Consider the following 18,006-nt stretch of genomic DNA (forward strand, 5'->3'; position numbering starts at 1 on the left):
AGTATCAGACGTTTAGCAATGGGATTACACAAACAGTATTTCAACACCTTTGCTGTTTATCACTTCTAAGCTAGCCTGGCAATAACTAGGGAACAACCAGTTCTTGCTAGTACTAATATGTCTGTACAGCACATTGTTTGGTGCAGGGGATTTCTGCAACGTAAGAACGAATGGATGGAAAATATTGATCATTAGTATACAACATATTGATGATAGTTCTCCTGCATTGCAAAGACAAGCAAGTTGATAGGTTCTAACCACAGCATGCTGCAATGAGCAATTAATTTATGTAGATGTAGTCTTGAACAAGCAACATGAAAACTTAGATGGATTTTCTAATTTTGAACAAGTGCTAGTGATTCTACCAGTGTTAGAGCTGTCTGTGCTACACCTGTATATCTGTCCAGTGAAAGCATTTTAATTTTTCATATTTTTTTCAAGTAGGATTACTGTAGTGAAAATTCAACAGTGTCTGGATTTAAGCTCTGAGTTGAATATTCATTCAGTTTAGTGAAAACTATGGTGAAATGTGATCAGTTTTCTGACCTATTTTGAAATTGGTATTCTGCCAACTGGCATTTTGTTTGCACATCCAGATATTATCCACCATATGCTGACATGACATGATGATTGGTTCCAAAATTAAGTGGAATACTTGGCAAATAGAAATACATGGTACAAATAATACACTGCCTCTAGTCAGGAAAGCATTTTGAGAAGACTGAGAGGTTTTAAAAATAACTTGAGTGTACACATGGCACAGAGCTGAATGAAATCTCTCCAGGTCATCTATTTTTACAGGTACGACGGTCTCAGAAATAATGAGATCAATTAATTCCTTGAAGAAGGAGATTCAAATCTGATACAGCAGTACTAATAGTAGTACTTCAATGGAAGATTAATCTGCATCTTAGGGAGAATTTGGCCCACATTTCTTCCTCCTCTGGATTCTCCAACTCTTTCTTCTTACCATCTGTTCTTTCTCCCCACTGCTCTGACTTGTCTTCCCCCTCAGTGATACCTACATTACCTGCCTCTCCTCAGTTAAGATCACGTTTCATTCAAGCTCCAGCCTAATTTAGTATTATTTCTCTTAACCTCTTGGCATTTTTTCCTAACTTCATGCTCCTGTTAAACTTCTGCCTTCTATTCTTAACTGTAGAGTCTCTAAAGAAAAACAAAAACCTTATTCATAAACAGGCAACATTCCATCTTTTCTCTTTAATTCCTGTTTCCAAAGCAATGTGGGTTTTTTTGCATTCCTCCAGTGACTTCCAATATGTGTGCTCTCTAACCTAGTCTCAAAACATACATGTAAGTTACTGATTGACCTCTGCTGTTCTGTCTTTCAATGCTGAATACTGTCTGCTTTTTCATAATGAAATTTTTAAGTGGTACATTGATTTGCCACTGTATTTCCTAAGGATTTTTTTTCTGTTCTTGGGTAATAGAGTGGGCAAAGTAACTTTATGCAAATGTCAAAAAACATTTCTCTGTAAAAGTTCAACTAGATTTCAAAACGAGGCATCTAAACAGCAGGCACTTCTGATGTTTATGTATTGAACTGCAAGCTTTGCTTATGAAACATGAATGGATTTCAGTGCACAACCTTCATCCCTGTGAAAACTTGAAGAGGACTAAGCCCATTTTAAAATCATAATCTTCTTCAGAAAAAGTGGTAACAACGTAAAATCTAGCTCTCATATTGCAGTCATTTAAGCATGCTCCCGTAGAAGTGAAGAAAGATCTTACCAGCATGCAAGTAGGCCAGATCAGGATTTTCAATGTCTGGGTGTAGGTCTTTCAAGTGATTGCGAAACTCCACAGGGATATTGGTCCCGTAGTCACATTTAGGGCAGTTATACATTTTTACTCCTTCATGCTTTCCTGTATGTAAGATGTGCTTACGGATATTTTCAGCACAGTTAGACCTAAACAGCAATAAGAAAACGGAGAGAATTGTTATAGAGCAATTTATTTCCTACAAGCTGTTTAAAAAAAACTAGTGCTATATACCAAAAAAAAGGTTAATTTTGCACTATCTGTTCAATTTTTTCATTCTCTTAGGTTTTGTATAAATGTTCTCCTTTGAATGAAGGCTCCCGTTTAACATGGAATACATAGAATAAACCAGGTTGGAAGAGACCTTCAAGATCATTGCATCCAACCCATCAACCAATCCAACACCACCTAAACAACTAACCCATGGCACCAAGCTGAGCAATGCATCTGAACCAGAAGTGAAAAAAAAGTGAAAAACTTCTTTACATTTGCAAAAGTCTTGTATTTGTATTTTCCTTGATGGTAGTCAGTGAGGAACAGAAATCAAGCAAAAAGTCTTTAACTTAGCAAAACTTAAAAGCACAGATGCCTGTAACATTCCCAGCAGAGCTCATATGAACCCTTCCTACCGAGTTCCTAGCTCCATAGTAGTTGCTGCAAACGATTTTTGTAAGGGTATCCCATCAACTCTCATCTTACCTTGTGAACTGTTCCTAGAAAATAGAATGGAGTTGTTCAAGTTTATACCTTTTTAAAAAGGCATAGAGATTCTGATTTATACCTTAATCACAGGTTTTGTGGCCACGACAGAGTTTTCATGTAGAAAAGTCAGAAGGCATATACAATCGATTCTATGCATGTCAAATAAGTGTTTCTAATAATATGACTCAAAATCAAAAGTCAACAGAAATGTATTTCACATTTCCTTTATCCACAGAGATCCTCTCTATGCCAGTAATTTTTATTTTTCAGTTCTTCAAAATTTGCAGTCGCATTCCAAAATGATTTTGCATTAGAATTTCCTACTTACTTAAAGTCTGGGATGAACCCTATACAAAATTTACTGCTTCTTCATTTATTTCAATTGGAGAAAAATAATAATTTATTCTTGAATCAATATAACAGCCTACGTACAACTTCATTTAGACATTCTTAGTGTTGATATCTTACAACTAAGAGCAGTAACTCAGTTTGACTGAAAAAAGTATGAATACTCAAATGAACTGTGTAAATACATAACACTTCACAAATATTTGAAAAACACAACAGTAGTATTTTGAGCAACTGGCTGTTTACCTGTCACTGGTAGAAATACGGCAAGAACAGTCACCTAAAAAAAGGACCCCAAAAATAAATGGAAGTAGCAGCTTGAAATTCTGTTGGAGTGCTTGTCCCTCCCTTGGAGATGGTCATAGAAAAGCTGATATGTGCCTTACGGTGCTGCCAAAGCTCACCCTCTGTCATGTCCATCTGCTATATACCAGTATAATGATCAGACTCCTGAGAATGTCAGAGAAGACACTTATGTTCTGAAAAATATGGGAAATATTGGTCCTCAGCATCCTTCAGGATTCAGCCCTACAAAAATGACACTGTTCATAAATGTTGTTAAAATGAAACATGTATTTTATTAAAAAAAAAAGAAAAAAAAGAGGCTAGTGTACACTGCAATGAAAGCAGGAGACAATCTGGTAACCTTCTATCATAGGTTAGACTTTAAAGGGCAGTAGATTAAAGCAGAGCATACAAATCTGAAATAAAATATCTGTGTCCTTTCAGCTCAGCTCTCACACTATGTTAAGGAGAGATATAAAACTTTTCACTTTGAAATATTTCTGTGAAATATATAAAGGATCTGTGGAACCTATGTAAGAGCTGTGAAGGAAATGCAGCTTGCTGAAGTCATGAAAGACCAGTTCTAGCTCCTTTGATTTGTGATTTGCTTCAACCACTTTAAACAGACCAATTCTAAAGTCTCATTTTTTCAGTCATCAGTAACTACCTGTGACTAAACACACAAACATACTGATATATTCATCATGGAAAATGAACATTTTAAAAAATGCATTTTTCCCTGTGATGAAGCCAGAAAAGCTGAATCAGAAATGAGGACTATGAGATCAGAAGGCATTGCAAATGGCCTCTTGTATTAGCTTGCAATGCAGCAATTGCAATCATAAAGTAAACCGTGAAGGTAGCAACTGGCGAATCCAAGCACTTTTGAAGCCAAGGAATACCTTTAAATATGACATGACAAAAATGTACTGCATGTAAAATGTGTCTTTAATTATTCAGTGTACTTTCAATGTCTGTTTTATTAGGAGTCTTCTGCTGACTACTGTATAAGTATGTTATTCTATGTCTGACACAACCCCCTCCAAAAGCCTGTGTTGGTGTGTGCTTACATCACTTCAGCCGAGTAAGCACAGAAGTTTTTGATTTTAAGCAGTACTGAGTTGTCATTAAAGCTATGTCATGAAAAACATCTAACTAAAATAGGATAGTGTTGCAATAGTGATGCTAGTTAAGAAATTGACAGGCTTTGTGTTATAAAATTCCCATCTTGGAGTTTATAAACTTTGAGATAGATATTTCCTTTGTCAAACAGTTTGGCAACTTAGCCCAACAGAAATTAAGTAAAATCTTTCTGGTTTTTGAGTTCCACTCTGAATTACAGCCACAAACAGGAGGGATCTCCAAAAGCCATCTAGTCCAACTGCCCTGCAGTGAGCAGGGACATCCTCCACTAGATCACGCCGCTCAGAGCCTTGACAAGCCTGATCTTCAATATCTCCAGGGATGGGGGTCTCAACTATGTCCCTGGGCAACCTGTTGCAGTGTTCCACCACCCTCATGATACAGAACTTGTTCTTAACATCCAATCTAAATCTACTGTTCTCTAACTTCAAATCATTGTCTCTTGTCCTATCACTACCGGCCCCTGTAAACAGTCCCTCTGGAGGCTTCTTGTAAGCCCCATTTCAGATACTATAAGGCCTCCCCAGAGCCTTCCCTTCTCCAGGCTGAACATTCCCAGCTGCCTCAGCCTCTCCTTGTAGAAGAGGTGTTCCAACTCCACCCCCCGATCATCTTTATGGCATTCTGGATAAAAATAATGAACTAAGATTCACAAAACATCTTCTGTTAAGTCTTAATTTGTCTGTGTAGAATAGGAACACTTCTGCAGTTTCTAAGGGTTTTGTACATGAGAGTACATCCCCATTGTCTTCAACAACTAAATGAAATATAGCAGGAAGCAACCTATTTTTATTAAGATCTTTTACTAATAGGGACCTGAAATTAGAACTTTCTTCCATTATGCAGTGCCTGACATTTTCAGAAAGATGCTTACTGCAAGACATGGAAATAGAAGGTTTCAAGAGGTGTAAATGAGGCAAAATGTTAATTATCTAACCCACTACGTTTTAAAAATTTTAGCACCTTGTAGGGCTCTTATATGCACAAAATAAACCCTTTCAAAAGGTTTTCTCCAGGACATCAGGTACAAACATCCTCCTTCTGCAGAGAAATGCATATAACCTAAAGAACTTAATGCAGCCTCATGGATGCCACTATTTATAACACAAATAAACCAGTGATACAACCAAAGGTTGAAAAGATTTCTATTTTTCCCCTGTTCATCACTATGGATAAAAATCACTCTCATATGAAGAGCACTCTGAAGGTCTTCTGCAATGTTTATACTCTGCTATGTAACCCGTAAGAAGTACACAGAAATTGCTGTATTTTGATGGGAAAATAGCAAAATACCCAGATACTTTATTCCAGAAATAAAAGCAGTTAGATGAAAGGAAACTTCTCAGGAAAGCAGTATGTATCATCATAGATTCTTAACCTCAATTACTCACCAAAAGTGTGCAGGTGTTTCTTTCACAGAAAATGCCACCTAACTTGTAAAACAGTCCTTAAGTCAAAACTGCAATCATGTAATTGCACTAGAAAAGGAAACCCACAGACTTTTACAAACACAAAGCCAAATACAGTATTTAGCCTTATGGACAGCACTATTCATATAGTTTGTGCAGTAATTCTTTCCTCAAACCCTAACTCTTTTTGGTACTAAATTCTGATGCACAGAGCCACACTGAAATCAGATGAAAAGCAACAAGGAATGCATTGAAATCACAGGCAAACTACTCTGTAGTTGATCACTCTCTTTTATAAACTGCTATATTTCTCACACTTTTGCATACAGCCAACAATAGTGTTCATTTCCACCACATCTTGTTCTGCTGATGAACCCTCTGCTACCTGGACCTCTAAGTGGATGAGCTACAGAGACCCAGCTGCTTTCATCTCACTTTGAGAAACCAACAGATTCTTCCTGAACTCCTCAATTGTAAACAATGCTTTAAGCTTTGAATACTCGGGTGCATTTCACACCAGTGCTGCATACATGGATACCATTAGTTTCCACTCTGCTCAGAATTCTCCAGTTCCAGTCAGGAATTCTGGGAGCTCCTGGATATTATGGAAGAACCAAGAGCTCCTGTTAACTCATTTAAATGCAGAGACCTTTCAGATTATATTCAATATTACTGCTTCCCAAAATACAACCCTTCTAGACTGCCTTTATTTCTCACTTGCATTATGCTGTATGAAAACTAGCATTCAGCAGAGTGATGGTAAACAACCAAATGGGCAATAGCTTCTTGACAGGAAAGAAACAAATACCTCAATCTGTGGTAATTACATTATATGAACAGGCTTATTCAATCAAAACCTTCACAACAATAGTCACTCTGCCCAACTTCCACTAAGCAAAAACCTAGACAAACCAACCAATCAACAAACCAAAAATTTTCCCCAGCATACTCAAGATTTATCTATATTGTTGTTTTTAAAATAAAGTCAGCTGACTTGCTGTTAATGCAAACTAGCTACAGCATTTTACCCAATCTGCATATACCACTGGCACTCCTATCAGACAACAAGTTTAAAAATTAAGGTATTGGCTCACATCCTCAGTGCTACAGGTCAACACAGCATTGCATTATATAGAATGTACTTCTGGTCATAATATTTTGCTGCAATGAGTTGAAACTAACATTATAAACATATTATTATTATTATTACTACTACTACTACTATTACTATTATTACTAATACTATTATTATACTACATTGATTCACATACATACCATACATATATGTGCATGCATATACAAGAAATGTGATACCCTTTCACAGAATCATTGAATAGAATCATGGAATGGTTTGGGTTAGATGGGATCCTTAAAGGTCATCTAGTCCAAACTCTCTGCAGTGAGCAAGGACATCTTTAACTACAGCAGGTTACTCAGAGCCCTGTTAAACCTGACCTGGAACATTTTCACAGACAGGGCATCCCCTGAGTCACCAGGCAAACTCTACTAGTGTTTCACCACTCTTACTGTAAAAAAAAAATTCCTTGTATCTAGCCTAAATCTCCCTGTTGTCATTTAAAGCCATTACTCCCTTGTCCTGATAAAAAGAAACCACCTGTGTGCAGTCCCCATTATAAGTATTGAAAGGCTGCAACGAGGTCTCACTGGAGCTGTCTCATCTCAAGACTGAACAACCCCAATTCTCCCAGCCTTTCTGCATAGGAGAAGTGTTCCAGCTCTCTGATAATTTTGTGGCCTGCATCTGCATCATTTTCCCCTTGCTCTTTTCCTTTAAAAGCACAAACCCTGCCATTTATTTAGGTTTTAAAGAACTGGAGGAACAATCACAAGAACACAAGCACTAGCACTCTCCAACCAACCTCAATTACCAAGTGACTTACTACACTACTGCCAGAATTAGCAGCCTACACTTCCATTGGAACTTAGGAGGTCAGCCACAACGGTCAGTGCCAACTCAGTTCTGCTTATGTCATTGTTTGCAAATGTGTCCATAAAGACCTCTGGCGGATATTGGCAACAAGCTTCTGGGAGACAGCAATAGCTGCTTCTGCAGTGAATGTTTCCCATAGCTGATGTTTTTCAAGCATACCAAGCTAAGCTGACTGAAATACACATCCACAGTGTTACGAAAATACATGCCCAACAATCTGGTGGGCGCATGTATCGCCACATTTTACATGTACTGCATGTATTGCCACTCAGAAAATATGAAGTAGCCCCTAAAAGAGAGTACACTCTATTTACATGTTTTAATGAGATTTTATGACACAGTCAGTTTCACAAAGAAAATAATAAAACTGTATTTGGGATTTATTCTGACAGTATTATAGTAACACCCAGGGATAATAATCGTAATGTTTTCTGCTTTTCTACATTTATAGCATTGCGTGTTTTTTCTGTAATGATCTATTTGTTATGACATACAGTATGTGTGACAGATGTCCAATGCTGGCTGCTAAAAAGTAGCAGAGCTCTGTAGGGAAGCAGCAAAAACTTGTGCGTCAGCACTGAAAATGATGGAAGATTGATAATTACTGCTTGTGCCTCAGCTCCATTCAGCAGAGAGCATGTCCAAATTGTAATCTGGCCACTTAGATCTACAATGTATTGGCATAAAAATTCCCAATTTCAAATAATTGGGTTGTTACAAATAAGTGTGGTACACGGAGCTGATTATGACAGCTGAAATGCACGCTTTTAAAGGCACATTGAGGATAACTGGAGATTCTGAAAGGAAATAAGAAGTGAGGTACTCTAGACTTGTTTACCTCTGAGGCGTTTGTAAAGGCAGGTTACACTGTTCACAGTGAACGATGACCAGTGTATAGCAATAGTGCTGGCATCTCAATCTTTCAGTGAAATTTCACAACACGCTTAACAATATAAAGTAAACCAAACTTTTGCAGGAAAAAATATCTCTGATTCCAAGGAAATAATGACTTCCTTAAATGCTTCCATTAATTCTGCTTTCTGCAGGAATAGAAAGAAATAGAGAACCTTTTAAGACAGAAACCTGCAAATTATGTCCATACTACTAGATCTGGGAGGAGCAGGTGGAAGAGGTGCAGAAAGGCAGGGAGACAATTTTCCCAGCTTTCAATCTGTGCTATGGTCCCCACTGCCCTGAAGGTGCTGTGTAGAGTTGGGCTGCTAGGCTTCTGCATCTGCCCAAGCAGCTCTTTGGAGAGAGCCTCAGTGCCTCCTTCTGCTGACTAGAGAAGTGAAAAATAGCAAAACCACAAAAGCTTTTCACAGGACTGACCTGCTTCTGAAAACTCTCCATAACTTGCCAGAACTCCTGCAGCCAGAGTAGGCTCTGTAACGGCCTGGCTCAAGAGCCCTCTGGACCTGCCTGCCTGCCTGCCTGCAGCGTGAGGGATGCAGAAGTCTGCTGTGCACTGCGCACTGCTGCACTGTGTCAACTCAGGTTTAAGTGGCAGAAAGAGCAGGTGGAGTTCATCTATTTCACAGTAAATGAGAATAATCACTCCATTGTTCATGGGCTTCCTCCCTCCCCCTTTCCTTTCTTCTTGGAGCAGATGGCATAAAAGAGAAGTTGGTCTGAGAAACAGCGTCTCTGCAGTGGTGTAAGGATGGAGACTGGACTTTAAGTATCGTAGGCCCACATTTAGCAAGGTACTTCTGCACTTGTGCACCTTAAGTACAAGCAGCCCCACTGACTTCAAAAGAATGACTCAGAAGCTTAAATTTATGTACATGATTCAAATACCTTGCAGAAATGAGGCCATGGAAAGCATCCATTAAAAAAACCCAACAAACCTAGGATTAATTTAATTGAAGACACATATCCTTTCAACATCATTTTTCTCCCCTATTGTACTTCTTTTAATGACCACATGAAGCAACTGAACAATTCTGTAGAATCTGTTTGTATATCCTCAGGAACTCATAAAGTATTTTCACAAATATAAAAGTACAGATGGAGCCTAAGAAAGGGTGTGGAGTCTACAGGCTGCACAAGATGAAACTGGACTCCTAATGTTGCTGGAGTCAGAAATGATAGCAACAGACCCTAAAGGCTGCCTGTCAATCTGAGATGCAGATGGCACTTCTTCCAACTGGCCTTTGTGTCAGTTCCTTCAGCCATTTTAGTGACAACACAGCTCCCCAGGGGACAGATCCTGTTGCTTTGCAGCCTGGATTCATACCCAGGGCACTGTGGTCTGTACAATCTCTGCTCAAAGTAGGTTTTTTTAATGCTAATACATTGCCTCTTCTTGCCCTATCCCAGCTCCAACCCCCATGCAAAAAGGGATGGTTGTTTTTTTCATCATTTCAAATGCTCGAATTTATCAATGGAACAAGCATTAATTGTCTGAAAGATTCACTTTTGTTCTGCATGCCAGAGTATATATAAAATCCCTGCTAATAAAATTTGCAGATGACACTGTAATTGGTGCTGTGATTAATAATGCTGACACTGCAGTCATAGAGTGGTTTCACAAGCTGGGCCTGTTTCAGTCACAACACACACACATACAACCACACCTTAGGTCTCCCACCTTTGTGCAACGCGTGTGAGTAACTCACAGAATGTGAGGACCCTGTGAAAAGCTGTGACACTGAGAATGATTTAGGGAGTAGTGAACCAGTGGTTTAATGTGAACTTCCAGTGTGATGCTATAAGCAGAAAGGTCCCATGTCAGCTTTAAATGTATAAGCAAGGAAGTAGCAAGCAAGTGTAAGGATGTAATGTTCTTTTTATGACACTGGAGAAACTAATTCTAGAATATCTACTCCTGTATTACTGCCTACATTTTAAAAAGAAAACAAACACTCACAAAATGATAATAAATAAAAATGCAAGCCAAGAAGGAAGGGAAATCCCAATTTTACTTAAACTTAAAAAATCCCCTATTTCACTTACTACCTTTGAGCTTAGGCATGTGTAGCATAACAGGGAACAAATGTATCATTAAGGAACACCTTAAGTTAGAGAAAACCTGTAACAAACCTCCAAACAATGACTACATGTTACAGAGAAATTCAAATGAGAAATATAGTACAATTTCTTCAGCACTTAGAGTAATTAACCTTTCACACAAGGGGAGTGGGTTCTCCAGCTAAGGGTGTTTTCAGATCAAACCTGAATGTCTTTCTAGACAATAAAATTTAGTCAAATGCAAGAGGATCATTACAGAGCAAACTGGAAAAAACGGTGCAGATTGTTTTATGTAGAAGGTCAGACTAGCTGAGCTTAAGGCTTTTTCTGGGCTCAAAGTCTACAAGAAGCACAGTTTAAGTCTGAAAAATGCCATTGTGAGGTCAGACATTTATTGTGTATCCATGATGTCATGGAAATTTGTTCAGTCTGCAAATTAAAATATATTCTTCCTGGCTGTCAATACTACAAAACCATCTTAGGTTCTCAAAGTCATATTTGGTTCTTTAGTTGGAAGTATGATTGATTACCTGATCTAAAATCTGCCTTGAAAGTATATATTGGAGAAACATCATTCTCTTCAGATTATGTCCTCATAAAGCCATTGTCTGCACAAATATAAGTAAATGCAGCATTTGGCTCCGTTCTTTGAGCTTACTTCACAGTCATCATTCACTCCAGGAGAACTGGTTTTAAGAGCAGGGAGCACGTAAATCTTAATTTTTGTCCCTTCAAGAGTACATTTGACTACAAAGACACCCTGATAATCAGTAAGAACTTTTACTTTTCATGCAGCTAGACTTTCAGAGCAGACCTAAAGATCAAGTTCAATATGCTATGTACTTGACCAAAAGATAGTGAAATTCAATGCTGTTGAAGAAAAGCACTGAATTATGTATTTTACTTACCTGGCATACCTAGTACATATATGCAGAGTAAAATAGCGTGTAAGATATGTTTCTAGCACTTGTGCTTCAGATTATCCAATGTTCCAGATAAAGTGTCTCGTAGAAGTATTAGACTAAATTTGGACAACCCAGAACAGATAAACTATTGCTGTTCTTGCAATGAAACATAGTTTTGTCTAAATACTTTACACAGTATTTTAACTAGTCGAGAAATCAGGGCAACACTGTAAATCTACTGACAGAGAAGAACAGGAATTGTCTGAATGGTGTTGCTACAAAATCTGATCTAGTACCCAAGAAGAAAACACTTTAAACAGCAGGGAAATTTTTTCTGTATGTCAATAAAGTCTGTCACATTAAAGAAATCTTATAGACCAATGCCAAATAAATCATCCTGTGATCATGTACACAAAAATTCTGTCGCAAAGAAAACAACCACCAAACAAAGCCCCCACAAAAAAAACCCAAACAAACCAAAGAACACCCCACCCCCCAAACCCCCCAAAATCAGACACAAAACCCCCCCTCCAAACCAAACCAAACAAACCAACACACCCACGTTAATAAAACCTCCATCATATCACATGAAAATCACCTTCCTTCATTTAGTACAGATAGTGTTAGGGACTTGCATTTTCTTTTTTCCCCACAGAGGGTTAACATGAAAAGAGGGGAAAATATGAAACTTGTTTTTTGACTTCATCTTTCACATTCCTCTATCATACTACAGCAGAAACTAATGAACTTGCTCTGAAAGCCCTTTTACATGCTTCTCCCTTCACCCTTAACTCTGATCCTTGCAGATCTTCCCTTATGTGTGTGCCAATTTTACTGGTATAATGTGTGAGCTTTTATTAGTTGTGTTCTGATGATTTCTACTGAGAGATACTTAAAGCTTATACAAGTCAAAAACTATTTTATCACTTCTGAACAAAACTAATAGGGCAGAGTTACTGAATGATAAGAGAGAGACCACTGAATTTATTTAATAATCCATGTCCATTTCACAAAAATGGCCTGTGTAATCCTTTTAAAAATAATAACCTGTTCATTTCAGACCTTGCACAATGCTTCTCTTTGTCCCTTGTAAGTCTCTCAAATGTCTTATTTTAAAGGAATATATAGTACTCCCGGAAGACATTTTCCCATTTCTATTCTCTTCAACTCCTGTGAGCCCTTGTTCTGTGTGATAAGGCAATCTCCTTCGGGATCTGAGCTGTGTAGTTTCGCACCACGAGTGACAAGGACTCGACTTGAATAACTGCTGTGCGCAGGTTGTAATTATGTCAGCTGGAGTGTTGAACAAGGGGACTGATTAATGTGAGCCCCAGCCCAGGCACAGTCCCTATCAAAACCTTCGTGCAGGCCAGCAGTGGGGATGGGTTAAAGCAGAAAGACAAAACATGCTGTATCGTCCATGATAGATGAATTGCTCCAACAGTCTTCAGGCAGATGTTCCAGGACAGTATAATATACAATTACTCTGCCTTATCACCTTCCCAGGGACAATAAAGCTTCCTGCTTCTATAGCTCATGTGAGTGAAGGCAAAATTAGTTTTACTTTTACAACACTGACTCACTTATCATGTTGCCTTGATTGTGCTTTTACAGCTAAAGAAAACATATATTCCACTCTTAAACTAAAAAAAACCAACAACGCACCAAACCACAAAACAAAACACACTACAAAAAAACCCCTGCACTTCTCACCTTTTATACAAAACTAAAAGATTTCTTTGAATCTAATTTGCAGCACAGTAATACAGCTCTTACAGGGCTAATTCAGAACGTTATTCTAGGGAACGCAACCAACTTTAGAACAACTGGACCTACTCAGGCACTTAATGTTACATGTATGCATACAAAGTTACCTTACTGGATCAAGTCAGAATGCATAGATAACAAAACATACATAGGTTTTTGTACAAAATATGCCTGCATGAATAACATGCCCTTTGTGACTATTTTAACTAAGCACTCACTCTAAGAATACCACAGCACTCTTGTAAAACAATTCTTTGCGATGTCATTAATCCACATACCTCTTTAAAAGCCACAGGAGTTTACTCTGTAACTATTATAAATAATCCAAGTACTTTCCAAAAAGAAAACATAAATTAAGTAAATAATAGACCTTTGGAAGAAAACTATATATATGTATGCTGCTATTTTTTTTGTTATTAGATGTATACAGATTACTTACTTAATTTCTTTTTGCTGCTGCAATGGAAGCAGTGTTTATGTTCCACTGCTATTTCTGAGAGTTTAACAGCACAGCAGCTTACTAACATGAAATGAATACCAACAGAAGAATATCGCTCATAATATCCTGATGCCCCTTCTTTCTAAATATTGGATTGTTACAGAACAAGAAGCTGTGCTTGAAGGAAAGAGTCTATACAGTTCCACTTGCATTCCAAGATACATTGCTTTCAGTACTCTCCTTTCTTCAGCTACATAACAATGACTTGGTCTCAAAACAAGGGAACAAAAGAAAATGCACCCAGAAATGCATTTAGAGAGACACATATTTGAAAGTCAGGTTTAAAAACAAAAGCAGACTAAAACAGCCAAGGTGGATCCTGTACAAGACTTCAAATTGCAGATGTATTTGAAAAATTCTATTTATATGCACTTAGTCCTTATGAAAAGTATTGGTTTACTAGTTCTAGAAACGAGAGATGAGATTTTCTAAGGAGACTATGGGAATTAGGCACTTACATTGCACTTCAGCTGAATGCAGGCTCACAGCTGTTCAGGCTTCTTTGAGTTTATGGCCATTACACAGTATCAGAGTCTTGGCAACAGTAAGGTTTCACTACAAGGGTACAGGGCTTCCCATAGTCCTATGGTGAAATGCAATCCTATGTTTACGATGTAAAAACTGGCTCCAAGAAAGGGGGAATGTTCCCACAATGACAGAATGATGTCACATCACTTGCTGCACTGAGGAACAGAAAAATCAGTCTTCCTCAGAAAAAAATCCACAACCATCTAAATATTGAAATCAGTAAATAGGCATTAAAAACAGGGATAGGGTTGGGAGACAGGGTATCAAGAAAACAGAGTAGAAAGAAGCTTCTGTTTCATTCAGGTGCGCTTCTGGACACAGCAGTGCTAGAAGGCAACCTGGTCTGATCTCCATAACCTTTCAGATTCTTAATACAATTAGTGGAGGTAAGAAAGAACTAATACAGTTACCAAGGTTTACTTAATTTAGGTGTCTGCTGCTTCTAAAGAAAGTGTAGGTAGCCAATACAAAGCATTAGGACCTTAGGAAAAGGAAACACTGGTGTCTCTTTCTATAAATTAAGACACCACTTGTGTGTTTTGGGCTGCCCTTATCTTTAGGAGAGCTGAACCCTGTTATCCTGTGTCCCAGGAAAGTGGCATGCAACATCCTGCACATACCCCTATCTTTTTGAAACTCTGCCAATAGACAGTGAGGAACTGCCAGAAGCCAAATGCAGATCTAATCCCTGTTTTCAGAATTGCTCTTCTGTTTTCAGTTCCCCACATAACCGTCCTAAAAAACACAAACAACAGGCTCCCAAAATCCTATTCTGTGCCCTCTCAGCTGAGAACCCTAAACAATAACTAGAATCAGGCTGTGGATGGGACTGCCATTATTAATTAACTGAATCCTCACTCAGGCCTCTAACACATACCCAAGAATATAGGAATAGGAGTCTATTCACTAAGAAGCCGTGCCAGAAGTCTTGAGGCAGAGATATCCATCTCCTTAGGACAGAGACTTCTGACCATGCCTCAGTGATTGCACTTAGTTGTGCAAGAACTTTCAAATTTAGTAGAGGGTAAATTGAAAACCAGAAACTCCTAAAGGAGTAGCTGCTTTTGGATTTAGAGATAGTTCTAGGCATGATTTGGGAGATCTGGATCCTCCGCAAAGTGGAAACTATCTGGATACTTGGTCCCATAATCTACTTGCCTAGACATTTTCATTGCTCAGGATACAAAGTCTTGTGAAAGATGTTGCCAGCTCCCTGGCTTTCCATTTTTCTCAAAGCAAGTACTTTGTGACAGGCAGAGAACTGTCACTTCAATGAGGACATGATGTGATTAACCTCAGCAGGGCTAGGACTTTATCCACTGTCTTTACTTTTGTTTTGTATTATTTTTATACCCCACAACACTACGTATTGTCCAGCCAGTGAGAGCCGACTCCCAACTGAGCTAGGAGCAGAGATGCATACATGGAGAGGGGCTTAGTTATAATCCTTTCTGTTACAGTGCTCCTGCCATGTTACTGATGAACTGAAACTAAAAATGGGCACCTCAGAGCAGAAAAAGAAAATAAAGGTTGTCCTGATATTATGTTGTACTGTTCTGAGGCAAAAGAGACTCAGGCACCAAAGCGGGTGAAAAAGAACTCAGGGCAAACAAATGCTGTATTTGCCTTTCAGAATACACTTCTGCAGAGTACCCAGAGCACTAATAGAGCTAACATCATCCAACACTGTATAGTCATCTCTCACCTTCTGCACCACCACCAGCCAACACACAGCAGACTGCCTGACTTGCTCTGGCTGCATTTATTTGAACAGAATGGATAGGCTTGAACAAATGTGGTACAAATTTCTTTATCTTTGAAACCTTGCTTGTACTTGGAAGTACTTTTATTGCTCCTCAAAATGACTACATTTTAGCACACAAAAATCAATCAGCTAAATAACGTAGAAAATGACTGTGGTATAATTTATTAGTGCTGATCAAAATCTTAAAGGCTGAGTAATTAAAATTCAAATTAAAATGTGATGAAAGCCACATTTTAGTCACCTAAATGGAGAGGCTGAATTCCAAATAGGTACAAAGTCACTGGAACCCATGTGAGATGAGAATGCATGGATGCTCAGTACCACTAAAAATCTGTAAAAAAAACTTTGTATTTGTTCAAACTTTTCCTCATGTAAATACATCTGTCTAGACCTATGCATTATGTCACAGTTCATCAGTAAATGACCTAATGAAGAGAGAAGAAATGCCAAAACAAGCACTTGAGAAGTAATATCTATAATGGGAAGCTTCTTCCTATTCATTAAGAAATGTCAGTGCTCTCAATCTCAGGGGCACAAATCTCTTCTGAATAATCTATTTGCTAAACAAAAATACAGACAGCTGTGTGTGTTCTCTTTATCCTCAAACATACCTTTCAAGTTTTAGCTTTTAAAATGACCCGTCCTGAAACTTGCAACAAACAGTTAATTTGGGATCTAAACCCACTGATACATGACCAGTGTACTAACTGAAGCACATTTTCCTTTGTATTCTTGTTCACTAAATCTCCCAGTGCATTAATAGCAGCTTCCTTACATGTCCTTCAGAATATTCCCACCAGTAGCAGTGCTGGGTGGTGAGGCTGGAATAATACACTGTCTGGTTATAAGAGAGAAGAATGCAGGAGAGCTGCATTATGCCTGCTTGTTCATTAATGATTTTTTTGTCTCTCTTCTCCTTATCCACTTCTTTCAGGAAACATGTAGGAACTTAAATTACCTCAGCAGCTACTATGGTGCTTCAGTTTTGACTGAAATTGGCCAACAGCTTAAAAAGTTATTAAAGAAACCGACAGGAGATAAATGGATGGGCTGGTACAAGTCTCAGAATCAGCTGGTGACATCAGGCTGAAAAATCAATCCTCGTCAACCCATTTATAAAAGTTGTCTTTTTAAACTACAGTCACATCTCTCTCCTGAAAAGAAAACAAACCATAAATGGCTTTTTATATGTTAAAATACAGCAGGTATCTCCCAAATTTGCTAGTGGAAATGGTTCTCTGTATTTAACTAAAAGCTTATTAACAAATGCTGTATGAAATACCACATTTTTCTTCATAATTCATCGTCTTCAGAACTTCAGATTCCATTTAGCTAATCACAGCACCTTCTACAACTTCAAAAGTACTTTGAGTATTGTTTGCCCTATAGACTGTGAATGAAGACTTTCCAGAGCAAGTTTTTGAGGAATCTCAGCATGGGAAGACGTTCCACACAGGATTTCTAGCAGAACAAATTATTTCCCCATCAATGGTTGTTAGAATCTAAAGTTATCTTGAACAGGGGTTGAAGGAGAGTTCATTGAAGTTACAAATATAAAGCTACAAAGACTATATTTTACATACCATCACAATAAACTACTAGGATGATGTTCAGGCAGTTGATGATGTCACTAGAACCACTTTATGTATTTATAGGATTTTAACACAAATAATTTTACAGTATTATGAACCACAGAGCTTTTACTTGGGTGTTTTTTAAATGACAGCATCATTAAAAATGTAAGAAGAGAGCAATGCTGAAGAACATCAGAAGTGTTACTTTAAAGCATTCTATATGTGTGTGTGTGTGTGTGTATGGACCTATATTCTAGGAATCACAGTGAGCTGAGCACTTTGCCTAAGTGGAAGGAAGACCAAACCAGAACTGGACTGGAGGTCAGCTGGCCTGAGGTACAGAGGAACCTCCAGCTGTACTACCAACACCGGGAG

The 18,006-nt window shown here is 38.2% G+C and overlaps 1 protein-coding gene across 1 annotated transcript in view; it reads right to left on the reverse strand.

The window, feature by feature from the left end:
* Nucleotides 1–18,006, reverse strand: part of ZNF407 (zinc finger protein 407) — a 354,410-nt gene that overhangs the window by 104,421 nt on the left and 231,983 nt on the right. Inside the window, exon 8 of the mRNA XM_054164093.1 lies at nt 1,753–1,931. Coding sequence (XP_054020068.1) covers nt 1,753–1,931 — 179 coding nt within the window. The remainder of the gene's footprint in view (nt 1–1,752; nt 1,932–18,006) is intronic.

Source organism: Dryobates pubescens, chromosome 9 (genome assembly GCF_014839835.1).
Source record: "Dryobates pubescens isolate bDryPub1 chromosome 9, bDryPub1.pri, whole genome shotgun sequence".
NCBI classification, from domain to species: domain Eukaryota; kingdom Metazoa; phylum Chordata; class Aves; order Piciformes; family Picidae; genus Dryobates; species Dryobates pubescens.